General features: G+C 42.1%; 1 protein-coding gene across 17 annotated transcripts in view; it reads right to left on the bottom strand.

Moving 5' to 3' along the window:
- Positions 1 to 23,240, bottom strand: part of TCF12 (transcription factor 12) — a 284,639-nt gene that overhangs the window by 183,154 nt on the left and 78,245 nt on the right. For 15 of the 17 annotated variants that reach the window (XM_084642020.1, XM_084642023.1, XM_084642019.1 and 12 more), the window contains one exon: positions 4,358 to 4,431. The exons of the other annotated variants lie outside the window; for them this stretch is intronic. In XM_084642020.1, coding sequence (XP_084498146.1) covers positions 4,358 to 4,431 — 74 coding nt within the window. The remainder of the gene's footprint in view (positions 1 to 4,357; positions 4,432 to 23,240) is intronic. 17 annotated transcript variants of the gene reach the window in all.

Raw genomic sequence — 23,240 nt, forward strand, 5'->3', positions numbered from 1 at the left:
CCAGTTGAATATAGTTCTAAAATAAAAAGTTTCTCTTTTCTACACAATGTTTTCTAGTCTTAATTTTTGTATAGGCTTGGCAGAATTTGAGTTTCATTTTTGTACAATTTTGACAGATACCAATTTTTAAAAAACTTTTTTTTTAGATATTTATCTACTTAAATTTTCACAGTAGTGTGAAATTATGGGGCTTAGGAGTCATACAATTACTTAATGACAGTAGATGTCGAGATTCAAAAAGTTAAACTTCATAAACGATTAAATCACAAATGGTCAACATCACATGTCAAACTATACAAAGTAAAAATCTTTAGCTCAACCAATCATACCAGTTTCTACTAGTTCATTTGTAACAAGCCTAATTCAGAAGTTTAAACCACTGGATTTTGACTTTAATAAGTCCTCAAAGCAGAATTTTCTTACTTTGCTGATCTATAAATTTTGATCATTATCAATGGAAACAGTTTTCATTAATTTATAGGTATACAGTGAAATCAACGTTTATCAACATTTGCAGTTAAAAATCCAATCCTTCTAAGCCTAATTAAACCACACAAGCCTGTCCTACGAGACTGAATATGTAAGCATTTATGTTCACAAATTATGCTAAAATAAATTCCTGTGCACGTCAGAGTTCTCTACAACTGAAAGCTTGTTTTGATCGAAGCATTGGAGTGAATATAATTTACACCATATTGACCTTAAAGTATGAGCACACTTAGAAACAACTGGTACATGCAATTCTAGTTTATTCACCCAAAATTTGTATGTGCATGCATGCGCATAAGCACACGCACAACCCAGATTTTTCTTTTTTCAAGATGTTCATGGTGCTACTTAACAAATCCACAATGACATATCATAAATTATTGTCCTATGCCAATATGAAGTATTTACAGTATGAGAGGCACAACAGAATAAGGATTTAAGGCCAAATTCTGCCATCTTTACCCAGGCTCCATATTATCTCTGAATAGGCAAAATGATTTCAGTGAGAACCCTCCCACTTTAAAGCACTATTCTACGTGAGTAAGAGTGCAGAATTTGACATAAGTTATTGGAGGGGGCGGGGGGCATTATCCTACTATTCTAAATCAAAGGTTACTGTTGGTTGGCAATTTGTTTACCAGTATTTAGCCTCTGACCCCCCCCCCATTTTTCTTAATATTTTCCATATGCTCAAGCCAGGCTTACATTCATGCTTCTTTCACAGCCTTACGAGCAATAAAAGAATTAATCTCTTGTCCTCCCTCTCGCTTCAGGCATACCATGACATCATCAACGTCTCTCCTTTCCAATTTTGGTGTGTAACTCATGTGCGCCTGCAGTTTTGCCAGGGTATAATGGTTTTAATTTTTTAATTATCTGCTTCATCTCTAACCTCTAAAAACAAATTTCCAACTTCATATTATTGGAATAACAAGAATCCATATAAATATGACCCTACAAATGCACACACAGGCAATCAATGTAGGATACAGAACCTAAGAAGCATAAGCTCAAATCCCAGTGGGGTAATTCAGCTTTTCACTGATTAATATCCATATACAAGTTTCTCATCCTAATTATCAATGTGGTCAAGATATTTAAAACAAAAATATCAACACAGGACTACGCATGTAATGCCATTTCAAATGTAGAAACAATTGCAAGGTCTACTAAACAAAGGGCTGGACTTCATGCCTTAAGTTACAAACTATTTAAATATTACTATACAAACACTTCCAACATGTTGTACAATTTCCACGTTGCAGAAATGAGGTGGAAATTTTAACATGTTAAGTATTGTGTAAAACTACCTCAGACTTTGCCCTGGTCTACACTACAGAACTAAGCTGCCGCAAGGCAGTTTACATCAACCTAATTCTGTAAGCATCTACACTAAAATGTTGCTCCTGCCGATGTAACTCGTCTTTTACCTTGACTTAACTCCACCTCCACAAGAGGCGTAGCGCATAGATCAGCACAGTTGTAGACACTGCGCTACTTATATTGACTGTTGCTGGCTTTCCGAAGCCATCCCACAATGCCCCACACTGACAGTTCAATCAATGCAAGCGCTCCTACTAAGGATGAGCAGCACAAACATCAGGAGCACAGTGTGGATGTGCAGAAGCAATTTAGTTACTGCGGTGGCTGTACATCGACATAACTTTTGTAGTGTAGATATATCCTTTGTGAAGGCAAGTCAGTTGTTTTTCCTCGCTGTAAAGTCTAAATCTCAGAGCAGCTTTTTCCTGCCTGAAATTTGCAAAAGGAATGCTACAATTCTCTCCATTTTATTTGTAAAGTATTATTTCTTTACTTGAGACATTCCTGGTCTCCTACTCTAAGCACATGATTGGAAGCTAGAACTCAGGAGTTCTAATCCTGCCTCCAGCACCAATTCCATCTGTAACTCTGGCCCATACCTTAAGATCACCCAGAAACTTCAGTTGGTGCAAAATGCAGCTGTTCACTTGCAAAGCAGTTTCTCTCATACAGAGCATGTTACATCTGTGCTCTGGGAACTGCACATAGTTCCATTCCAGGTAAAATCTGGGATGCGGTTTTTAAACTTTACATGCTAAAACGTGTTGGGTCTTGGTTATCTCAGAGCCTCTCCCTCTCCCTTCGTGATCCCACATCAACAGAGATCAGCTAAGGCAGGGGTTCTCAAACTGGGGGTCGGGATACCTCAGGAGGTCACGAAGTTATTACATGGGGGGTCGCAAGCTGTCAACCTCCACCCCAAATCCTGCTTTGCCTCCATCATTTATAATGGTATTAAATATATAAAAAAGTATTTTTAATTTATGGGGGGGAGTCACACTCAGAGGCTTGCTGTGTGAAAGAGGTCACCAGTAAAAAAGTTTGAGAGCCACTGAGCTAAGGCACAGGAGCTAACAGACCTCTGTTTTAAATGTAAAAGGGCTAAGGAAGAGTGTCTGCACAGTTGAGGACTCCACTCTGAAATCTGTTTCCACCAATTAGTTCACCAGGAACTGAATTTGTTGACTTCCCAGAGGGATGGGGGTGGAGGCATAAAGAGGAGAATGAGCAGGTGAGAGGGGTTGTGGGCAAATTGCTTTTGGGAGAAGGGGGGACATTTTAGTTTTTGTACATTGTTTTAATTTATTATTCAGTTTTCTCAATCAAACTTACCGAAGAGTATTAAAGAAAAGAAGTTAAAATAGCTCAATAAAGCTACTTAATTTCTACTCCCATTTCCCCACTGTAAAATGAGACGAATATAGTCCTACCACACAAAAATGTAGTAAGGTTTAGTATTAAAGGGCATGTCTACACTACAAACTTAAGTCGACCTATGTTAGATCAACTTACAGCCACCACAGTAGTTACTGCTGGTTCATATCCACACTGCGCTCCTTCCGTCAGTGATGCATGTCCTCACCTGGAGCACTTCCGCTGACTTAAGAGCGGCAGCGTGGAGGGCTGTGAGCCCAGGCTTTCAGCTCCATGCAGCTCCCCCTCAGAGCCCAGTTGCCCCCTCTCCCGGTCTCTCGGCTCCCCGCCCGGAGCACGATAGCCATGCTCAAGGCGGGGAGCCCCGCACCTGGAGCCTCGGCACAGCCAGGCTTATAGCGGCGAGCCGGGAGCCCAGGCAGCATCGGTACTCCTGGAGGGGAGCTGGGCAGACACAGCCCAACTGGAGGGGGGAGCCCGGCAGTAGCCCGACTGGGAACGGGGATCCCAGGCAGCAACCCAGCTGGGAGCAGAGAGCCAGGATCCCAGGGGAATCCTGGCTCCGAGCAAGGAGCCAGCAGCCCAGGGAGCAGATGGGCTGTAGCTGGAAACCCCCATCCACCCCAGGGTGACAGCCCAATCTGTGAGCAGCTTTCTTGTCAATTTCATGGCGCCATCATGGCGCCATGAAATTGACAAGAATGAAAGTCAACCTCCAACATAAGTAACCTGCAGTGTCTACTCTACATGGACACTACATAGCCCTAACTACACCAACATAAGCCCCATTCCTCTCTTGGAGGTGGAATTATTATTTCAGTGTAATAGAGCACTTACATCGGCAGGAGCAAGGCTGTAGCACGTACACTGACATAGTTAGGTCGACATAAGTCGCCTTACATCATCTTACCTCTTTAGCGTACACCAGGCCTATAAAACACTTTGAAAATGAAAAGCATTATTTATTTCTGTACTGTAGAGAGCACTATATACAAGTACCAACTAATACTATTAGTGTAAAGTCACCAAAACATATCACCACAAGACACTAATATAAATGTTTGAAGGGATATATCCCTCCCAAGTACTTCCACATCAGACATTCTTGCTCAATAATGCCACCTTTTGTTGACTATTCCCAAACCTCCTTAGAGTCAACTGGAAACCTTACCCTTGAAGGCTCATATGAGGGACTTGGCTGACCACCTGTTCCCCAAGATGAAGCTCCTGTTCGTTCATCCATACCTAACAACAAAAAGAAAAATCCATGTGTATCATAAAATGCTAAGATGGAAAGGTAGTGTAATATTCTCTTGTGCAATAGCCTGTATCATTCTTCTACATGTAGCCTAAAATAGTATTTCTAGAAACATAACCTTATTAAACTAGCAAACAACAAACAATTGCCTTGCTGTCAGATTAATAAGGTAGGCTGCAAAAGAAAACCCAGATTCAAACTACTGTAGCTGGTGAAAAGTGAATGTAAAGTACTAGATGGCCATTTGTGGGGCTTAGTACAAGTAATCCACGTTTAACACAGAAAGGCAGCACAGTCTGGTGTACCAAGCATGACAACAGGACAAGAGGCTCTTGGATTCTGACCGTGGCTGCGCCACTTAATTACTATGTGGCTTTCAACAAGTGACAATACATTGGCCTCAGTTTTTCCCAATTTGTAAAATAGGGATAATACCTACCACACAAAAGTGTTGGGAGGTTAGTTAACTAAAGATTTCCTGAGTGATCTGATTTAGCAAAGTGTTAAGTATTATTTACAGCTCTGCTCTCTTGTTACCTAAATAGCAGTAACTGACAATGCTTTATGGAGAGAATGCTTAGCAGAGGTATTCATATCCCTCAGCAGTGACATTTATGTTCAATTAAGGAGCGCCAATGTCCAGCTCCAATGGGTATAATTAAACTGAGCTAAGATCAACTTGTCAAAGGGTCCTTAAAGCTCCAACTAGGATATGGAGGATCTTCGTGAGGGAAAAAATGGCTAAATGGACAGATTCACTTAAACATACAAACAACATTCTTAATTGTTTGATTACACAAAAAGAAAAGGAGTACTTGTGGCACCTTAGAGACTATTTCTTTGAGCATAAGCTTTCGTGAGCTACAGCTCACTTCGTGTATCCGATGAAGTGAGCTGTAGCTCATGAAAGCTTATGCTCAAATAAATTGGTTAGTCTCAAAGGTGCCACAAGTCCTCCTTTTCTTTTTGCAGATACAGACTAACACGGCTGCTACTCTGAAACCTGTTTGATTACTGTATGATTTTTAAGGTCACCTGCTCTTTGTCCTCATACTTTTTGTATTGCAGAGATGGCAAAATTTCTACCTTAACTCAGATTCTTTCACTATAAGCAAAACTATTATTTTAACATAGAAACTTTTTTTAAAAAAAACCTGCTAATTTTAAGTGTTAAATATAGGAAAAAACAAACATGCCACCTCTTCCAGTTCTGTAACAGCTCCTTTGGAGTCAGTTCCCTTTATGCAAATCCAGGTTACCACATTCAATTAACAAAAAATAAGAAAGGGGAGGAGATGGGGAGATTTAATGTACTATAATTTTAGCTGGGAAGTAAAATATTTAACCAATATTACTTTGTGAACAAGTGTATTCATATTAGAATTACTCCTCATGCACACTTAACCATTGAAATGTTTTTTAAAACCCCATTCTTAACAGCTAATAATAAAACAAACTGCAAGATTACAAACACATTCCCAACATATGATTCCCCCTGCCAGAGAAAGACAAATGGATTTTAGGAAAATTTGTTTCTTCCATTTGAAATATGAACTGCTTCAAGCAATCTGATTATGTGAAAATGATACATTTCACTATTGGAGCACTAGTATGTGCCTCTAAAGCCAGCTCATAAACTGCTGCAGGAATTATTATTCCAACAGTTAATTCTGTGCACTTACCTGTACAGACGGAATTTCACAGAAGACCAACAATTTCTATTCTATATTGCATGTCTCTCTCCATCTAAGCTTCAAAAATAGCAGTGCTCTCTCTTTCCTCCTTCCTTCCAATCAGACCTCTCAGGTAAGATTTGATGGACAGCACATAGTTTTGAATTACAGCACTGCAAAACCTCATTACATAAAGCATCATGTGCATGGTTACTTCACACATACTACTACCCAGTGCATTGAGCTCCATCATGATGAACCATTACAAACATTACAACTAGAGAACAAACATCCATATATGTTACAGTCCACATAAAACTGGCCTAACTGCAAAATAAAAGCATGAGACACTAGGGAAGGAGGAAAAGAATACATAAGTTGAACTGTAGAGAACTAGGGGTAATACCGTGCTCTAATCACTGTTTCCTCAAAGAACGTATTGCTGCAACAATATTTTATCTATAGCTCCTTAAAAGACAGCATGAAGAAAACATTTTATACTGAATAGTTAATTATATTACAGTGCCAGCAGCTAAAAAGTGTTGGATCCCCATGGTGTAGCGCAAGAAGGACCTACAGGGTGAGAAAGTGCTCTTAAGAAATGCAAAAACACTTTACAGAGCCAGCAATTTCTTGTGAATTTTCCACATTTTGCAGCTGACAGCACCGTAGTAGTTTTATTGTAATTGATCCAGGAACTGAACAAAAAGTCACGGCTGGCACTGACAAAGGCAAAAGTAATCTTTTGGCACAAATGACTCCTTTCTGCCAGGAACAATAGCTGTAGTAATGCAAGTATTATTATAACAAGTCTCCTAGTGCCTTGGTTTCAAAACAGAGGTAGAGTGTGAAAATATGTATTTATTAAATCTAGGATATAGGAACATAAGAAAAATACATAAATTGTCAAAACATATCAATAGATGACAATGCTGTAAACATAGTCTTAAGATCTACGGACCTCCTCAGCAAACCAAGTGCTTAAGTCCTTTTGACTTCAAAATTCAAATCAATGGAACTTAAGCACACCTTTAAGGACTTTGCTGAATCAGGGCATATATGAACAAGTGCTCTCATATTTTCAATCCACTACTTTTCTACTAAGATGCAACCAAACTGTTTCTTTCACAAACTGAGAAAATGTTGGGGGGCGGGGGGAAGAGAGGGAGAAAGAGGAGGTTCAAAACCTGTAAACAGAAGAACTTCCCAGAAAAACAGCGTACTTACCTGTAACTGGAGGGTCTTTGAGATTAACGGTCCCTATCTGTATTACACACATGGGATATGCATATATACCCCATGTTCCTGAGTCCAGAATTTTTTGCAAGCAGCGTCCACTGGCCTTCATGAGCTCGCCTCATAAAAGGTGGTTCAGGCCAACCCCTCTCCAGTTTCCCATTCTTCCTGCAGTTGAAAGAATCTATAGCAGAGGGGACAGGAAGTGGGTAGTGGAACACAGATAGGGACCACTCATCTCGAAAAACCTACCGTTACTGGTAACAAATATCAGAGGGGTAGCAGTGTTAGTCTGCATCTGAAGAAGTGGGGGGTTTTACCCACGAAAGCTTATGCCCAAATAAATCCATTAGTCTCGAAGGTGCCATCGGACTGGTAAGTAGCCTCCATCTCTTCTTTGAGTGATGGTCCTTACGTGTAGTCCATATGGGAGAGATTAACAAGCAGTGGTCAAACAGGGGATGGGTGCGATGATGCAGAAGTAATAGCGGACTGTAATATCGCTGTCCTCACAGCTGTATTCAGAGCTCATGCCTGGACCAGAGCGTAATGTCTTGTGAAAGCGTTATGAAGATAAGCAAAGAACTCTGTCAATACAGCTGACCCACTGATCACTCTGCTACGGAAACAAATAGTTTAGATGTCTAACATCCTTTGTCTTTACAAATAAAAGGCCAAAGTCCCTCAGACATCCAGAGAATGCAACCATCTCTCTTTATTTTAGGCATGTAATTTTGAAAAAAATACCAATAAGTGGACTACCGGACTCATATGAAACTCAGAAACTACTTTAGGACAAATCTAGGGTAGGGTCATAAGGAGACCTTTTCTATATAGAAGATAGTATATGGTGGGTCCACCATGAAGGCTCATAGCTCACTGACTCTTCTGGCTGAGGTTATGGTTAATAGAAAAGCCACCTTAATGGACAGATGGGCCACAGAGCACTATGGCTAGAGGGTCAAAGAGGGGAGTTAGTGAGAGACAACCAACCAAAGTTGAGGTCCCCCTGAAATGCAAACTTCACCAATGGTGGGAAGGATATGAAAGTCCCCTCCAGAAATCTAGTTGTGTCAGGATGAGTGAAGATTGTATGGTTATCCACTGGAGGATGGAAAGTCCTAATCACTGCTAAATGCTCCTAAATGCACTCACAGAGTATTGAGCATGAAACCTGAAGCCTCAAGGGTAAAAGTAGATACCCTAAGACAGCAGAGATTCCAGTGAATTCTGGAGACAAGTTGCTCTGGGGAGCCCCAAAAATGCTTCCACTTTGCTGAGTAACAGCTTCTCGTAAAGTCTTTCTGCTTTGCTTAAGATTGACTGCATCCTTTTGGAACATGAGTGCTCTATTTCCAATGCCCACCCAAATACCAAGCTCTGAGTTGCAGAAGTCCTGGATTGGGGCACTTGAACCTGCCCTTGTGCTGTGTTAGAAGTTCCAGCAATGCAGGGATGTTCACAAGTTGTCAAAATGAGAGCTTCAGTAGATCCGTAAACCAGAACTGTCTTAGCCAGTTGGGCACAATCAGGATGACTTGAAATCTGTCTTGGCAGATTTTCCATATAAGTTGTAGTATCAACGCAACTGGAGGGAAGGCATACCCAGGCAACCTTTCCATGACACCAGAAAGGCACCTTCCATCGAGACCGTGCCCAGGGCAGCTCTGAAGCAGTACTGAGGAAGTTTCCTGTTCACCCATGAGGCCAAAAAGGTCACAGCTAACATACCCAATTGGACTAAGATGTTGTTGAGATCTGAATTATGAATCTCCCATTCACGGTTTGTGGAAAAACGTCTGCTTAGGCAGTGTTTTATACCCATGGTAAATATGCTGCTGATAGGGCCGTGCAAAGGCTGATGCATCAGAAGGTGACTGCCTCTATGCACAGAAGGAGATCTCTCACTCCCCCCTGCTTATTTATATTAAAAAAATAATCTTCATGTTGTCCAACATTATTTGGACACATCTAGAAGGCACTACAAGCTAGACAGACCACCAAGTGTTCCCAAGAGCGAGGTTTCGGTAATGATGGTTGCCTCGTGAGTCTGTGAAGAAAGGGAACTTGTCCAGTTTGGTCCATCAGATGAGAAAGTCTAAAGTTTTGGGCAGAACTGTCACCTTGCCATTTATGTTGCCCTTTTCTGGTGAGCACAACAGAGAGAAGCCAGGCTTGTAGGCAGTGAAGACACAGCCTGGAGAACAGCATAGTAGGTGGGCATGAAGCCATGCGACTGAGGAGGGAAAGGCAAGTTCTGACTGACATCCTGGGTCTGATAGCGACCTGACACCTCTCAAGATGTAAATATGCTCTTGCTGTGGTCGAATCCAACTTCATCCCTATAAAATTTATGAACCTGGTGGGGGTCAATGTGGATTTTTCGTGACTGACAGACACAGACACTCAGGGAAAGCAGAAAGCTGAGCAGCTCGCTGGACTTTCTTGTAGGAACTGCCAATCAGAAGCCAGTCGTCAAGGTAAGAAAAATCTGCAAATCCCTGTCTTCTGATCCAAGCTGCCACTATTGAAAAAAACCTTTGTGAAGACCCTTGGTGCTGGGGCTAGACCAAAGGGAAAGACTATGAATTGGTAATGATCTTTATCAAAGATGAACCTGAGGAACTTTCTTTGGGCTTCGTGGATGTCTAATGTGAAAATATGGATCTTTCATGTCGAGAACCACAAATCATGTGCCCTCCTCTAGCAAGGGAATTACTGATGCCAAGGATATCATACAGAATATTAATTTTCAAATGAACCTGTTCCAGATCGAGAATTGGCTTCCAACCCCCATTCTTCTTGGGATCAAGAAGGAAAAGGAAAAGAATCCCTTCCCTTGATGCTGAGGTAGAGCCCTTTCTATGGCTTCCTTGAGGAGAAGTTCACTTCTGGCTGTAGAATCTCCTCATGAGAGTGAAAGAAAAAAAAACGGGAAGGGGGTTCATGGGTAGGAGTTACCAGAAACTTGATCATATATCCATCACGAATTATCTCTAATGAATAGGCCTATCAAATTCACGGCCAAGAAAAATGCGTCACAGACCGTGAAATCTGGTCTCTCCCCCTCCACCGTGAAATCTGGACTTTTGTGTGCTTTTACCCTATACTATACAAATTTCATGGGGGAGACCAGAGTTTCTCAAATTGGGGGTCCTGACCCAAAAGGGAGTTGCGGGGGGGGGCAGGTGTCACAAGGTTATTTGAGGCGGATTGCGGTATTACCACCCTTACTTCTGCGCTGCCTTCAAAGCTGGGCAGCTGGAGAGCAGCATGCTGTTGGCCAGGCGCCCAGCTCTGAAAGAAGTACCCTGCCAGTAGCAGAGCAGAAGTAAGGGACAATACCATACCATGCCACCCTTACTTCTGTGCAGCTGCCTTCAGAGCTGGATTGCTGGAAAGTGGTAGCTGCTGACTGAGGGCCCAGCTCTGCAGGTAGCAGCACAGAAGCAAGGGAGACAATACCATACCGTGTCATCCCTACTTCTGTGCTGCTGCTGGTGGCGGCTGTGCCTTCAGAGCTGGGGTCCCAGCTAGCAGTCGCCACTCTGCACCTACCCAGCTCTAACGGTAGCAGCGCAGAAGTAAGGGTAGCAGTTATGCAACCCCCCTACAACAATGACTTTGCAAACCCGCCCCCCCAACTCCTTTTTGGGTCAGGGCGCCTACAATTACAACACCATGAAATTTCAGATTTAAATAGCTGAAATCATGACATTTATGATTTTTTTAAATCCTATGACCGAGAAATTGACCAAATGGACCGTAAATTTGGTAGTGCCCTACTAATGAACCTTTATCTGTATTTGGGGCTCTCCAATTTCTGGCAAATGGGGTAACGCAGTCCCTGAGTATCAGAGTAGGGGACTGAAAAGGCACCAATAATGGGATGAGGGTCTCAACAGTCCTGTCTAAAGAAACTCTTAAGTTGGGGGGTTAGAGTACAACCTAGCAGCGGATGTTGCAGAGGCTGGATTCCTGGGTCTATAAAGACTGTCTCTTGCATGGTGGCTCACGAAGACGTTGGTGGCAAAAAGCTGAGGCGGTGGTCTTGCCCTATACCCCATTCATGGTGTTTTCTCTTAGGGGCAGTCCTATAAATGCCCAGCAAGGACTTGAGGACAACAGTTCACTTGAAGGAGTAGAGAGACTCATCTGTCTTCTTGTGAAATGGGTTGACAGTATTAAAAGGCAGATCTTGGATGGTATTCTGTATCTCTTGAGGGAAACAGAAGATTGCAACTATGAGTCTCACCTCACAACAATGGCCAGAGCCATCCCCCTAGAAGCAGCATCTGCCATGTTCACCGGGGCATGGAGGGAAGTTTTGGCCACCAATCTGCCCTCATCCACTAAGGCCTGGAAATGGGCCCTATCCTCCTCAGGGAGTTTGTCCTTTAATTCCATGAATATAGTATAATTAGTAAAATCGTATTTAGCCAAAAGGGGCTGATTATTTGAGATCCTGAAATGGAGGAAGGTGGAAGAGAAGATCTTTCTCCCTAGATGGCAGAGTCACTTGCACCCCTTATCAGAGGAAGTAACCTTTGGGTGCAGTTGCTTGGACCGCTATGTAACCACCCGCACCACCAAAAAGCTAGGCAATGGGGGAGAACAAAATCTCACCCCCACCTTAGATGGAACAAAGTAGGAGTGGGAATACAAGAAGTAGGAATGTGTCAAACTGTATTTGCTGGGTCCACAATGGCCTTATTGATGGGGAGGGATGCTCCATTAGGAACAGAAGGCTCAAGAACGTCTAGTAAGCTGTCCTAGGGCTCCTGGACTTACTCAAGCTGAATCTGTAGCTCCACAGCCACTCTGTGCATGAGCTCTTGATGTTGCATAAAGGCATATGTTGGAGAATGCAAAGATGATGAGACTGCTCTCAGTACTTTCGGAGCCAGTAGATCCAGATCACCTTACCCTTCCAAACATTTATAACAGGGCCAGCTGTGGATGTTCAGGTGATGGCAAATAAGACTCCTATGCCAATCCTGGGTATCTAAGGCAAGGCTCCCACAGTCCCCAATACTGTGACTAGGATGGATCAACTGGTAGAGGACCCCATGGCATAGAGTATCACCTGTCTCTTGGCCAATCGTATCTGGTCGGAGGCTGGAACCAGAATCTTCTGGGGCTCCTCTCTCATGCCACCTCCACCTGATGCTGCAGAGACTCCTGCAGGGTGTCAGACTCATCCAAAGAGAAAGGTGAATCCCTTACCTCTGGCGGAACCAATAGTTGGCAGGTGGGATGGGAGAATGAGTCTGCATCATTGGAATAGTGGCTTCTTCTGGTGTACCAATGTCCTGGTATACTGATGGTCCAGACAGGAGGGATGAATGCAGATAGGAAGAGCGAAGATGTCCTCCAGGGAGACAACAACCCAGATTGCCCTGGGGTATGAGGAGAGTCCACTGGCAGAGCGATCGGAGAAGGAGCTTCCTTGGTCACTCTTGGTAGTAGTTGGCTCAACTCTAGGGCCATGTCATAATCGGTACAGAATTGGTTCTAGAAGTGGATGGGAGCACTAAGAGTGGTTTATCTCAAGCCTTCATCATAGGAATTGAAGTCAGAACTATCAGATACATACCCTTGTGCATCTCCTTCTCCTGTCAAGAAGATTTATTCGTGCCTACGTCCTTAGCACCCATGTGTGCCAGCTCTCCAGACTTTCATGGTGTCAGGAAGGAACAGTTTTAGATGAAGATGGCTTTGCCCCTATGTCTATGAGTGCCCCGTGCTCTCATGTGAAGCTTTCTCCTTAGGCTTAAGAGTCTTCGTCTCCATTTCCGAGCTCATGCTCAGAGGGGTGATGTCCACTTGGTGAGATTGATGTACAGGAGGTGCTCCGGCCCAGATCTGATTGGTGCTCCATTACCTTCTCCATCAGATGTTCTCTGGGTCTCAGTTCCTGACCCTCGTAAGTTCAGGATGGAGGGTAGGAAGGGTCAGTGGCAGATGCTGCACTTGGCAGAAGTATGAGACAAACCCAGGCAGTACACGCAGCATTGTTTTTCGTTGCTCACCATAAAGAAGCCAGAGCAAGAAACAGTTTTTGAAACCCCTGGAGCCTGGGCATAATCCCAGACTTCTTGGGGGAAGATGTCACCGGGTGAGAAAAAGAATAGGGAAAACACTATCTAACTACACTATAGTATAAAGACTACCAAAAAAAACAAAACTGTATACAATATCTTTCACCAATGACACAATAAAAAAGGAGCTGAGAACACCAAAGATTCCAACTCAGACCATGCAGCAGTAAAAAGGACCGAAAGAGGCATCAGCCCACACCATCTTTTATGCCCTCAGTTTGGAGCACGAGAGAGCTACAGCATATGTGTGGACCAATGAACACTGCTTGCAAAAAATTCCAGGTTGAGGCACATGGTGCAAATACATATCCCACATGTGGCATACACATGGGGCCCATCACTTGAAGAACAACTTGTTTTTCTGCACACTTAAGATTCATCACTATTCTGGCTGATTATATTAATATTGGATGTGAATAACTCAATTTCTAGGAGGTAAAATTTGTTATTTTCTTGCCTCTTCACAAAGAATTTGTTTTTCCTAAAGTAGCAGAGTGTGTGTGTGTGTGCACACATGTATATTTGTATTAACTGTAATAATCCTTCTATAAAAGACAACATGATAGGACTTTAAATACTAAATACTGAAATCCCAACTCTGAAACCTTAAATCCAATCCACATACTTTTAAAGGTTTTGTTTGTCTTTTTAAAAATGGCAAACGAGTACAGTACTTTAGATCTCAAGCTTTTTAAAAGAAAAGCAAACAAAGAAGAAAGGTAGTTGCCTTGCTACTCTGACATATGCATTCATTTAGAAAAACAGGTTCAAATATATTCACCTGAAAAAAAAAAGATATTGGCTTTTATAACAAACTGAAATGAAAATTGTTGTTTTTGCTGGTATCAGACAAAGAGGACCATATTTAAAACTTATTTCAACAGACAAGCTCTAGTGCTCTTGTAAACAAGGCAAGGATAATATATTTTATAGGTTTACCATCTGCTATGGTGATGATCAAATAAATGATCTGACCGAAGAAATCAGATTGTAGCTTGTTAAGGCAGGTATTCGAGGTATGAGTTTCTATCTTTTATAGCTTCTTTATCCAATTTTGTTCTGGAGTAATGATATTCCTTCAGATAAGATTCAACAACTGAAATCAATTACAAAACAATGTACACAAAGAAACAAAATGATATTGATTATATTTTACATCCTAGACACCCAAACAAATAAATCTACCATTATGATTCATATTGCAAATGTCACAAGTATGAGACTGTAGTGAGGCAGGGTGGCCTCCTAACACAGAGGGGGAGGAACCATTCCCCGCCCCCAGGTGAATGGAGCCAGGCTGGGCCCACCCCTTGCACCTGAAGCAGAGGGGCGGAACAGGAAGTACAAGAGGCAGAGCCTCCAGCTCAATTGAGGGAGAGCCAGATGCTGCTGACCCCTGAACCAGGGCCTGAGCTGCATCAACCCCTGCCTCTGGAGGAATATCCCGAGGAGCTGCCGGAACTGCTGGCTGCCAAGTACCCCAAGACCCATGAGCAACAAAACATTATGACCAGGCAGGGATAGGAAGTAGCCCAGGGAAACCAGACATTAGTCCAGTTGTGTTTGCTGAAGCCACGGTCAGCGTGTTTCGGCAGGATCCCCGCTGACCCAATGGTGGGATTCCCCACCACTGTTAGGACCCTGGGCTGAGACACAGTGGGGTAGGGTGGGCTTGGGTCTCTCTACCCCCTGCTGCTAACCCCACCCCTGGGGTGGCAGCCTACTCACGTTAGGCTGGATGGGCTACGTTTGTTTACTGTCTGTGCCAGTCAGAGAGTTGGGCCATAGACTGCTTCTGCTTTGCCCCGCCCAGAGGGCTTAAGCCTGTTTGCCATCTGCCATAGACTGCTTTGCTCTACCCCAGCCAGGGAGCTGGGCCATAGACTGCTTTTTATCTGCCCCACCCAGAGAGCTTGAGCCTGACTGCTTAGTATTGCTCAGCCCTGCCCAGAGGGCTGAGCCTGGCTGTGCTTGCTGCCTGCCCCAGCCAGAGGGCTGACTACAGACTCTTTACTGATTTACAGTGCTAATCCCCTGTTGATTGGCCCTCAGCCGTTAGGTGGCGTAGTGAGGTGGAGTGACCTCCCTCTGACGCAGACAGGGAAGAACCACTCCAAGCCCCTACAGAAATATTATGACACAAGATGTGCCTATGTTTTATTTCTACATACTTTGGGGGAGGGGCGGCGTGTGAACCAGAAAAGGATATTTTTAATCAGCCAAGAAATGTTTCCTCATAATTTTTAAAAACAAAAACTCACAACGAACTTTCTGCAGATTTTGTGAATCACACCAGTATTTTTAAATTTCTGCCTACTGAATATCACACCCATATTCCAGTAAGGAAACATCTTGCATGTAAAATTAAATTAATCTTTTTCACAGAAAAGAATGCAAATATTTTATTTCTGTTAACAAAGAATCTAAAGTTCTCAAGGGTACATATACAAGTGGTTAAGAACAGAGAAAAGATTTCCACATGTTATGTACCAGCATGAAAAAACGTTATTTAAAACTGAAAGGAACCTCACAATAGATTTCATGTAGTCTTCTTAAAATACACAAAGCGAGGTGCATTTCTCAAACTAAAAGGAGAAATGAAAGCTAAGCAGACTATCAGCAATCTAACCACTGAAGTGACGGGGGGATAAACCCAGGCTCACCACTGAAGTCTGATTATGAGATAACATTTTTGCTTCTTGCCAGCTAAATTTTGAAGTTTTTCATGGAATGACAAAGCGGGGTGGTGGACGAGAATTGTTTAATACAATTCATGGAAGAGGACCAGATAATCCCCACTACATGAATTACTCAAAATTAAAAATTCTATTGAAAGTTTTGCCATATTAACCAAGAGAGATGAAAGAGTCTTGTGACAGAGTCCCTTCCCAAAGCACACTACTTGTGGCATGGTGTGGCCCTATAGGCACTCCGCCCTCAGGTCCCTCCCAGTTCTCCAAATTCATAAAAAATCATAAAACTGTATGGCTGGAAGGGACCTTGAGGGGTCATTTAGTCCAACCCTCCATGCTGAGGCTGGACCAAGTGTACCTATATCTACCCTGACAAGTTTGTCTGACCTGTTCTTAAAACACATCAAATGACAGGGGATTCCACAGCCTCCCTTGGTAATCTATTACAGTACTTAACTATCCTTATAGCTAGAAAAGTTTTTCCCTAGTATCTGACCCTAATCTCCCTGGCTACAGATTAAATTGATTATTTCTTTTCCAACCTTCAATGGACACGCAGAACAATTAATGTTCCCCTTCCTGGGGTTCAATTTATTAAGTCTTTCTGAAATACAGTCTCCTTTAGCCCTGCAAACCCAAACCCTTCCCTTTTGGGGTTCCACATTTCATTCTCATTCCAGGGCTTCAGGTTACTGGTCCCTCTTTGTTACCTCTCTACCAGGGACTTCTGTCAGTCCCACTGCAGTTCCTGGCCTCTCTGTAGTCTTTTCTACAGGTCTCTTCTTGTCCTGGTCCCTGGACTCACAAATCCATCCCTCTACAGCCCCTTTCAGGGGGCTGTGCACAGATTCAAGCAGGCTTCCTCAGCCTTCCAGTATCTGGATTCCAGGGCCATTCCACAGAGCCTCCCTTCTTCCTTCTCTTTCCCTGGAGTCAACTAATAACTGGATTTTATCCTGTTCAGGAGGTAGCTCACCAATTAACACCTGACCCCCATTTCCAAAGCTTGTCTGTAGCTCCCCTTAAAGACTTGTTTCCTTAAAAGTGGCCATGTCATGTAACAGGGTTGGCAGGCCCTGAGCCCCACTACTCCTTAAATGGGACTACCATCCTGTTAAAAGCCAAACAACAAATTAAGTCTGATGAAAGAAATAGTACAATACAACCACCATATATTACATTTAGTAAAAGGAGTGACTGTAGACTGTATTACAGTATACCGATGCAAAATACAAGTCTATGTTGTGCCTGGTATAATAAATGTTCCAAGTAATGACAGGTTTCAGAGTAACAGCCGTGTTAGTCTGTATTCGCAAAAAAAAAAAAAAAAAAAAAAAGGAGTACTTGTGGCACCTTAGAGACTAACCAATTTATTTGAGCATAAGCTTTCGTGAGCTACAGCTCACTTCATCGGATGCATCCGATGAAGTGAGCTGTAGCTCACGAAAGCTTATGCTCAAATAAATTGGTTAGTCTCTAAGGTGTCACAAGTACTCCTTTTCTTTTTGTTCCAAGTAAATAAAAGTTGAGTATTTCATTAAAAAGTATTTTTAAAAAAAACTATTCAGTCACCAAAAGGCTAGATTCTATTGTGTTATGCTGGTTTAAGATGGCGGTAACTTACCATCAATTGTGTTAGCTCAGGTTTACAACAATGTGAATTTTGCTGTCTCTAATCTTCAGTATTCAATACCAAACATCTAAATCACACAGAAGCTGTTTTAAACTACAATGAATTGATGAAAGGGTTAAGACAATGACAACATGGGCACTGGATAGCTCAGATATTGTTAATGAGATGTTGCTTTCCATCTCAATATCACTTTTAATAGTAATAATCAACAAATAACTTGTATTTATAAAGCATTATTCATTCTCAAGAATCCAGAAGAACTTCACTTATGGCATATAATTAAATTACTCACACAGTGAAGACATGCAACAGCCATGTGGGTTAGCATGGCAATCATTTTGCACCAGCAATGCTGTACAATGTTTGTATTATTTTTAGTTAGGGAAGTTGTAAATTTCCCCAACTGAAAAACTGCAGGAGAAAGAATGCAATTACTCAAGTGGGAGAACAGGCAGAATATAATTACTCCAGTGAGAATTTTAGCTGGGATTGACAATGCTATTTTTACAGAATGTATTAAAAAATCTCTTAATGACCACTCATGGTCAGGATCGAAGTACAGTGCAAGGCACAGAAGGAACTTGCACTGGTGATGCCTGCACTGTACATGTTCTATGTATAAACAACAGACTTTAGTCTCCAGTGCTGACAATTTAGCACCTGTTAATCATTCTATTTTCACAAGCTAAAAAAGAAAAAAGTAGCGAACCCATCTCTGCATCTAGGAGTACTGCTTAAAAATGTATTTTAGGAAGCAAATGACCTACAAGAACTGCTTTCTTTCCAGTATAGCACATTGTTTTTGGCTGTACACTTCATCAGTTCTTTTTCTAGCACATTAAAATAATTGGGTTGTATAGATTAGATGAAAAAAATGTGACTTAGATTTACACACAAACACTGAAAGCCATCTTGTTCAAAAACTGGAAAACTCTGTGCAAAATGTCTTTTGTTTGTTTTTAGTAGTAACCATTAGCATCATAAGTCAGTACCAATAAAGCAGTTCCTGTAGAACTATCAAGTACATTTTAGGGTTTTTTCACTGATTACTTAACACAATTTGCTATTTAAAAACAGCTGTGTGAGCAATTACTATTCTTAGCTTAATTCCACAACCAATTCTATTCATTTCCTGTAATGAGACTTATGTATTCCCTCTGTAGAAGAGTCTTAGACTATTAATTCTTGTAATGGCAGTCTATGTAGCTCAACTTCTGCCATTACTTTTCTGTTTTCCTTTTCCTTATGTTCTCAATTTGCTAGTCTCTAAATCATCATTCCATTAATCATTCCACACACTGAACAATAACCCCTGAAGTGAACTTAAGTTTTAAATGCAATATAACCTGAACATGGCAAAACTGATACCATTAAGTACATTATTATAACTCATGTAGATATATCCAAACAGCTCAAAGTTTCATTAGTGCCAAAGGAAAACACCAAATACTTCTGATTTAGCATGATTCCTAGAATGAGAAGTGGGAAAAAAAAAATTCCCTGTGTCAAGGTTCCTTCCCTATTCTGAACTCTAGGGTACAGATGTGGGGGCCTGCATGAAAAACCCCCTAAGCTTATTTTTACCAGCTTAGGTTAAAACTTCCCCAAGGTACAAACTATTTTACCTTTTGTCCTTGGACTTTATTGCTGTCACCACCAAGCGTCTAACAAATATATAATAGGGAAAGAGCCCACTTGGAAACATCTTTCCCCCCAAAATCCTCCCCAAATCCTACACCCCCTTTCCTGAGGAAGGCTTGATAAAAATCCTCATCAATTTGCATACGTGAACACAGACCCAAGCCCTTGGATCTTAAGAACAATGAAAAAGCAATCAGGTTCTTAAAAGAAGAATTTTAATTGAAGTAAAAGAATCACCTCTGTAAAATCAGGATGGTAAATACCTTACAGGGTAATCAGATTCAAAACACAGAGAATCCCTCTAGGCAAAACCTTAAGTTACAAAAAGACACAAAAACAGGAATATACATTCCATTCAGCACAACTTATTTTATCAGCCATTTAAACAAAACAGAATCTAACGCATATCCAACTAGATTACTTACTAAGCTCTAAGACTCCATTCCTTTTCTGTTCCTGGCAAAAAACAACACACAGACAGAGAGAACCTTTGGTTCTCCCCCCCTCCAGCTTTGAAAATATCTTGTCTCCTCATTGGTCATTTTGGTCAGGTGCCAGCGAGGCGATCCTAGCTTCTTAACCCTTTCAAATACTTCTGATTTAACATGAATCCTAGAATGATAAGTGGAAAAAAAATTCCCTGCAAATCAGAAAGCATGGGGAATTGGCAGAGAAATGACAGCAAACCAATGCCTAGTTCCAGACAAATGGGATAATATTGTATTACAACAAGCCCAAAAAAGGATTTACCCCAAGTCCCTATGTGTATGTCTACACTGCAGTGTAAGCCCAGGGTTCAAACTCAGGCTCAAGCCCAACCCCCCCACCCCTCCATCTACACACAAACTATGCTGAGAGCTCAAAGACAGGGTCCCAAGATGCCACAAAGAGGGAGGGTTCAAGCCAGTACCCAGGGTTCAAGCCCTATTGCTTTGCAGTGTAGATGCACCCCCACTGGACTTGTGCTCTGGGAATCTGCCAAAAGTATTCCACAATCTCATTCTTTGTCCTCTGGACAGTCAAATTTGGTGGACAGTCAAGTTTTCCCACACTTCACCATGAACAAAGGGTTACAGCAGCCACATTTTGGGAGCATGCTAGGAAGTCCATGATACGAGTGGTTGGACTCAGGCCTGCGTAATGCAGAGTAAGATGCTGGGACCCAGTGGTCTACAATTCCTAACCAGAAGTTACAAGTGAGTGTAAACTCTCAAGGCTTGGGTTAACAAACCCAGGGTCTGCTAACTTGAGTTCTATTAATCCTGGGCTTACATTGCAGTTTAGACATACCCTATGTCTAACTTTCTCATAAATAAAAGCCAAGTGCAAAGAGAAAAGTGAAAGTCTGCTAACCTCTATGGATTACAGTTAATATAAGAAAACTATATAAATACATACACACACAAATATATGTTTCGCATCTTTCCTTTGTTTCAAATGAGACCAAGTATAACGTGTGGTGAATAAGGCAGACAGAGATTGGAACATCAGACATTTGCAAAGGAATACAGCTCTTTAAGAGAGATTTTACTTGCATCTCTAGCACCACACCAAGGAAAGCATGATATACAGTGTTAAAGCCTAACAAGCCAGTTTCAGGCCCTAAATACTAACAAACACTTATGTCAATCCATTTTAATGACACATTTTCCTGTGGTTACTTCAGTTATGACTCAAAAAGCTTTATATAACTATCCACTAAGTATCAACCAAGACCATGTCACAAGACTACATACAGCAGGCCATAAGTGTTCAAACAGTAATTTTGTAGCCAACAGCTACTAGTTACAACTATCAATGATATGACACATTACTGCAAGCTGCTAATTCAAGTACCATGACATCTCAACATATTGTAGTCCATCTGAATAATGGTGCTATAATACAAATATTAACTTACATTTAAAAAACAAAATGCTGTAAACTTGCTTTGTGTCGCTTTTTGTAAGTGAATCAGCATAGCTAATAAAACATTTAAACAAGTGTTGACAAGCTGTTATTCTAAATATAACTTGAGGTGTTCAAGCACCAAAACCCAACATTACCCTGTCTCTGATAGAAATTTCTAAAAAGTTCACCACTATTAACACCAGTTCAGTCTTAGCCAGATACATTTTCATTGTTGACCCATGTTTTTAGTTACATCAGAAAAAGACTGAGAATTTCGTATACACTGTCCCCAGAAATATCAGACAGCCTTCAGCCTTCAAGGACTTGTCTCCATATAACTTTTGTATCAATTTAACTTATTTAACTTCTCAAACAGTGTATCTAAATCAGTATATAAAATTGCACATAGACCAGCCCTAAGTCGCAGAAACAAAATAAGGGTGCCTGGAGCTACACTGGCTCAGAATTCTCAGTTCAAAGGAGATAAACTAAGGAATCAGTCCTTTGAAGTAGATCGTTTACATGGCAGCAGTCCAAAGAACAAATGGATAATATTTAAGGCTACGTTTTAGTCATGGGTATTTTTAGTAAAAGTCATGGACAGGTCACGGGCAGTAAACAAAAATTCACGGCCGTGACCTGTCCATGACTTTTACTATATACCCTGACTAAAACTTGAGGGGGGGGGAAGCAGCTTAGGGGGATAGCTTGCGGGGCACCGCAGGTGTTCAGAGGGGAAGGTTGGCGTGGCTGGTGCAAGCTCCCTACCGTCTCCTGAGCTCCACATGCTGCCCTCATTCCGCCCCAAGCCCTGGTTCCGCAGCTCCCATTGGCCGAGAACCACGACCAATGGGAGTTGTGGGGGCGTTGCCTGCCAGCAGAGGCATCATGTGGAGCTAGGAGCTGAGTGAGGGGAACTCCTATAGCCCTTCCGGGGAGCTACCAGAGGTAAGCACTGCTATGCACCCCAATCCCTAGCCCTGAGCCCTCCCCACACCCAAACTTCTGCTGCTCTGGGGCGAGACTCTCCCAGCAGCAGCCGGTGCGACTGGCCCAGTGGCTGCCCGAGCTGCTCAGGTGGCCCCTGAGCCAGGCACTCCAGCTGCTGCAGAAGTCACAGAGGTCCTGGAAAGTCTCAGAATCCATGATTTCTATGACAAACACAGAGCTTTAGTAATATTTAATGACCGCAGAAGAGAAAAAAGTTTTAGGGGCGAAACCACATGATTCCCTTCAACAGCAGCAGGATTAGACCTAACTTTGCTCCTCACCCCCACAGCTTAAAACTCTTCACATCAGAAGTTTTTCATTTGATCCATTTAGTTGCACTTTTGGGGGCCTCAAGAACTTGAGATGGTGTTGGTGTACACAATCATAACTGTGCAGGATTCTTGAGGAAGCTGAGAATAAATTCACCATTGCTTAAACTCGTGGGCAAAAAGTTACTTTCAATTTAAAAAAAACTAAAAGTTGTATACAGATATGAGATAATATGTTCTGTTGTGCCTTTACATATCATCACTAGATGCTATGTTGAACACACCCTATCAATTGGCAATTTCAGAAATGCCAGAACGGTATTAAAATGTATAACTAAAGCTGTTTCTCCATGTTGTTTCTGGGGATACAGACTAACACGGCTACCCTTCCGAGAAGGGCTGGCTACTGAGAAGCTGGCCAAAGATAAGAGAATGGGAAACAGCAAGTTTGACCGTCACTCTCTCTTGGGACCCCGGATTGTCTTCATCCTTATCCCAAGAGAAGTCCTTGCCCGACTGGGGCAAGGAGAAAGATGCCTAAATGACACCGCCACCTCCTGCAGCTCCAACTAAATCCTGAACACCACTTGGGATATGAGAGTTTGTCCCCCTCCGCAAGACTTTGCCCCTCCCCCATTTACTTCCCCATCTTATTTCTTCTCTCTCCTTT

The sequence above is a fragment of the Lepidochelys olivacea genome, assembly GCF_965140295.1.
Source record: "Lepidochelys olivacea isolate rLepOli2 genome assembly, chromosome: 10".
NCBI lineage: Eukaryota > Metazoa > Chordata > Testudines > Cheloniidae > Lepidochelys > Lepidochelys olivacea.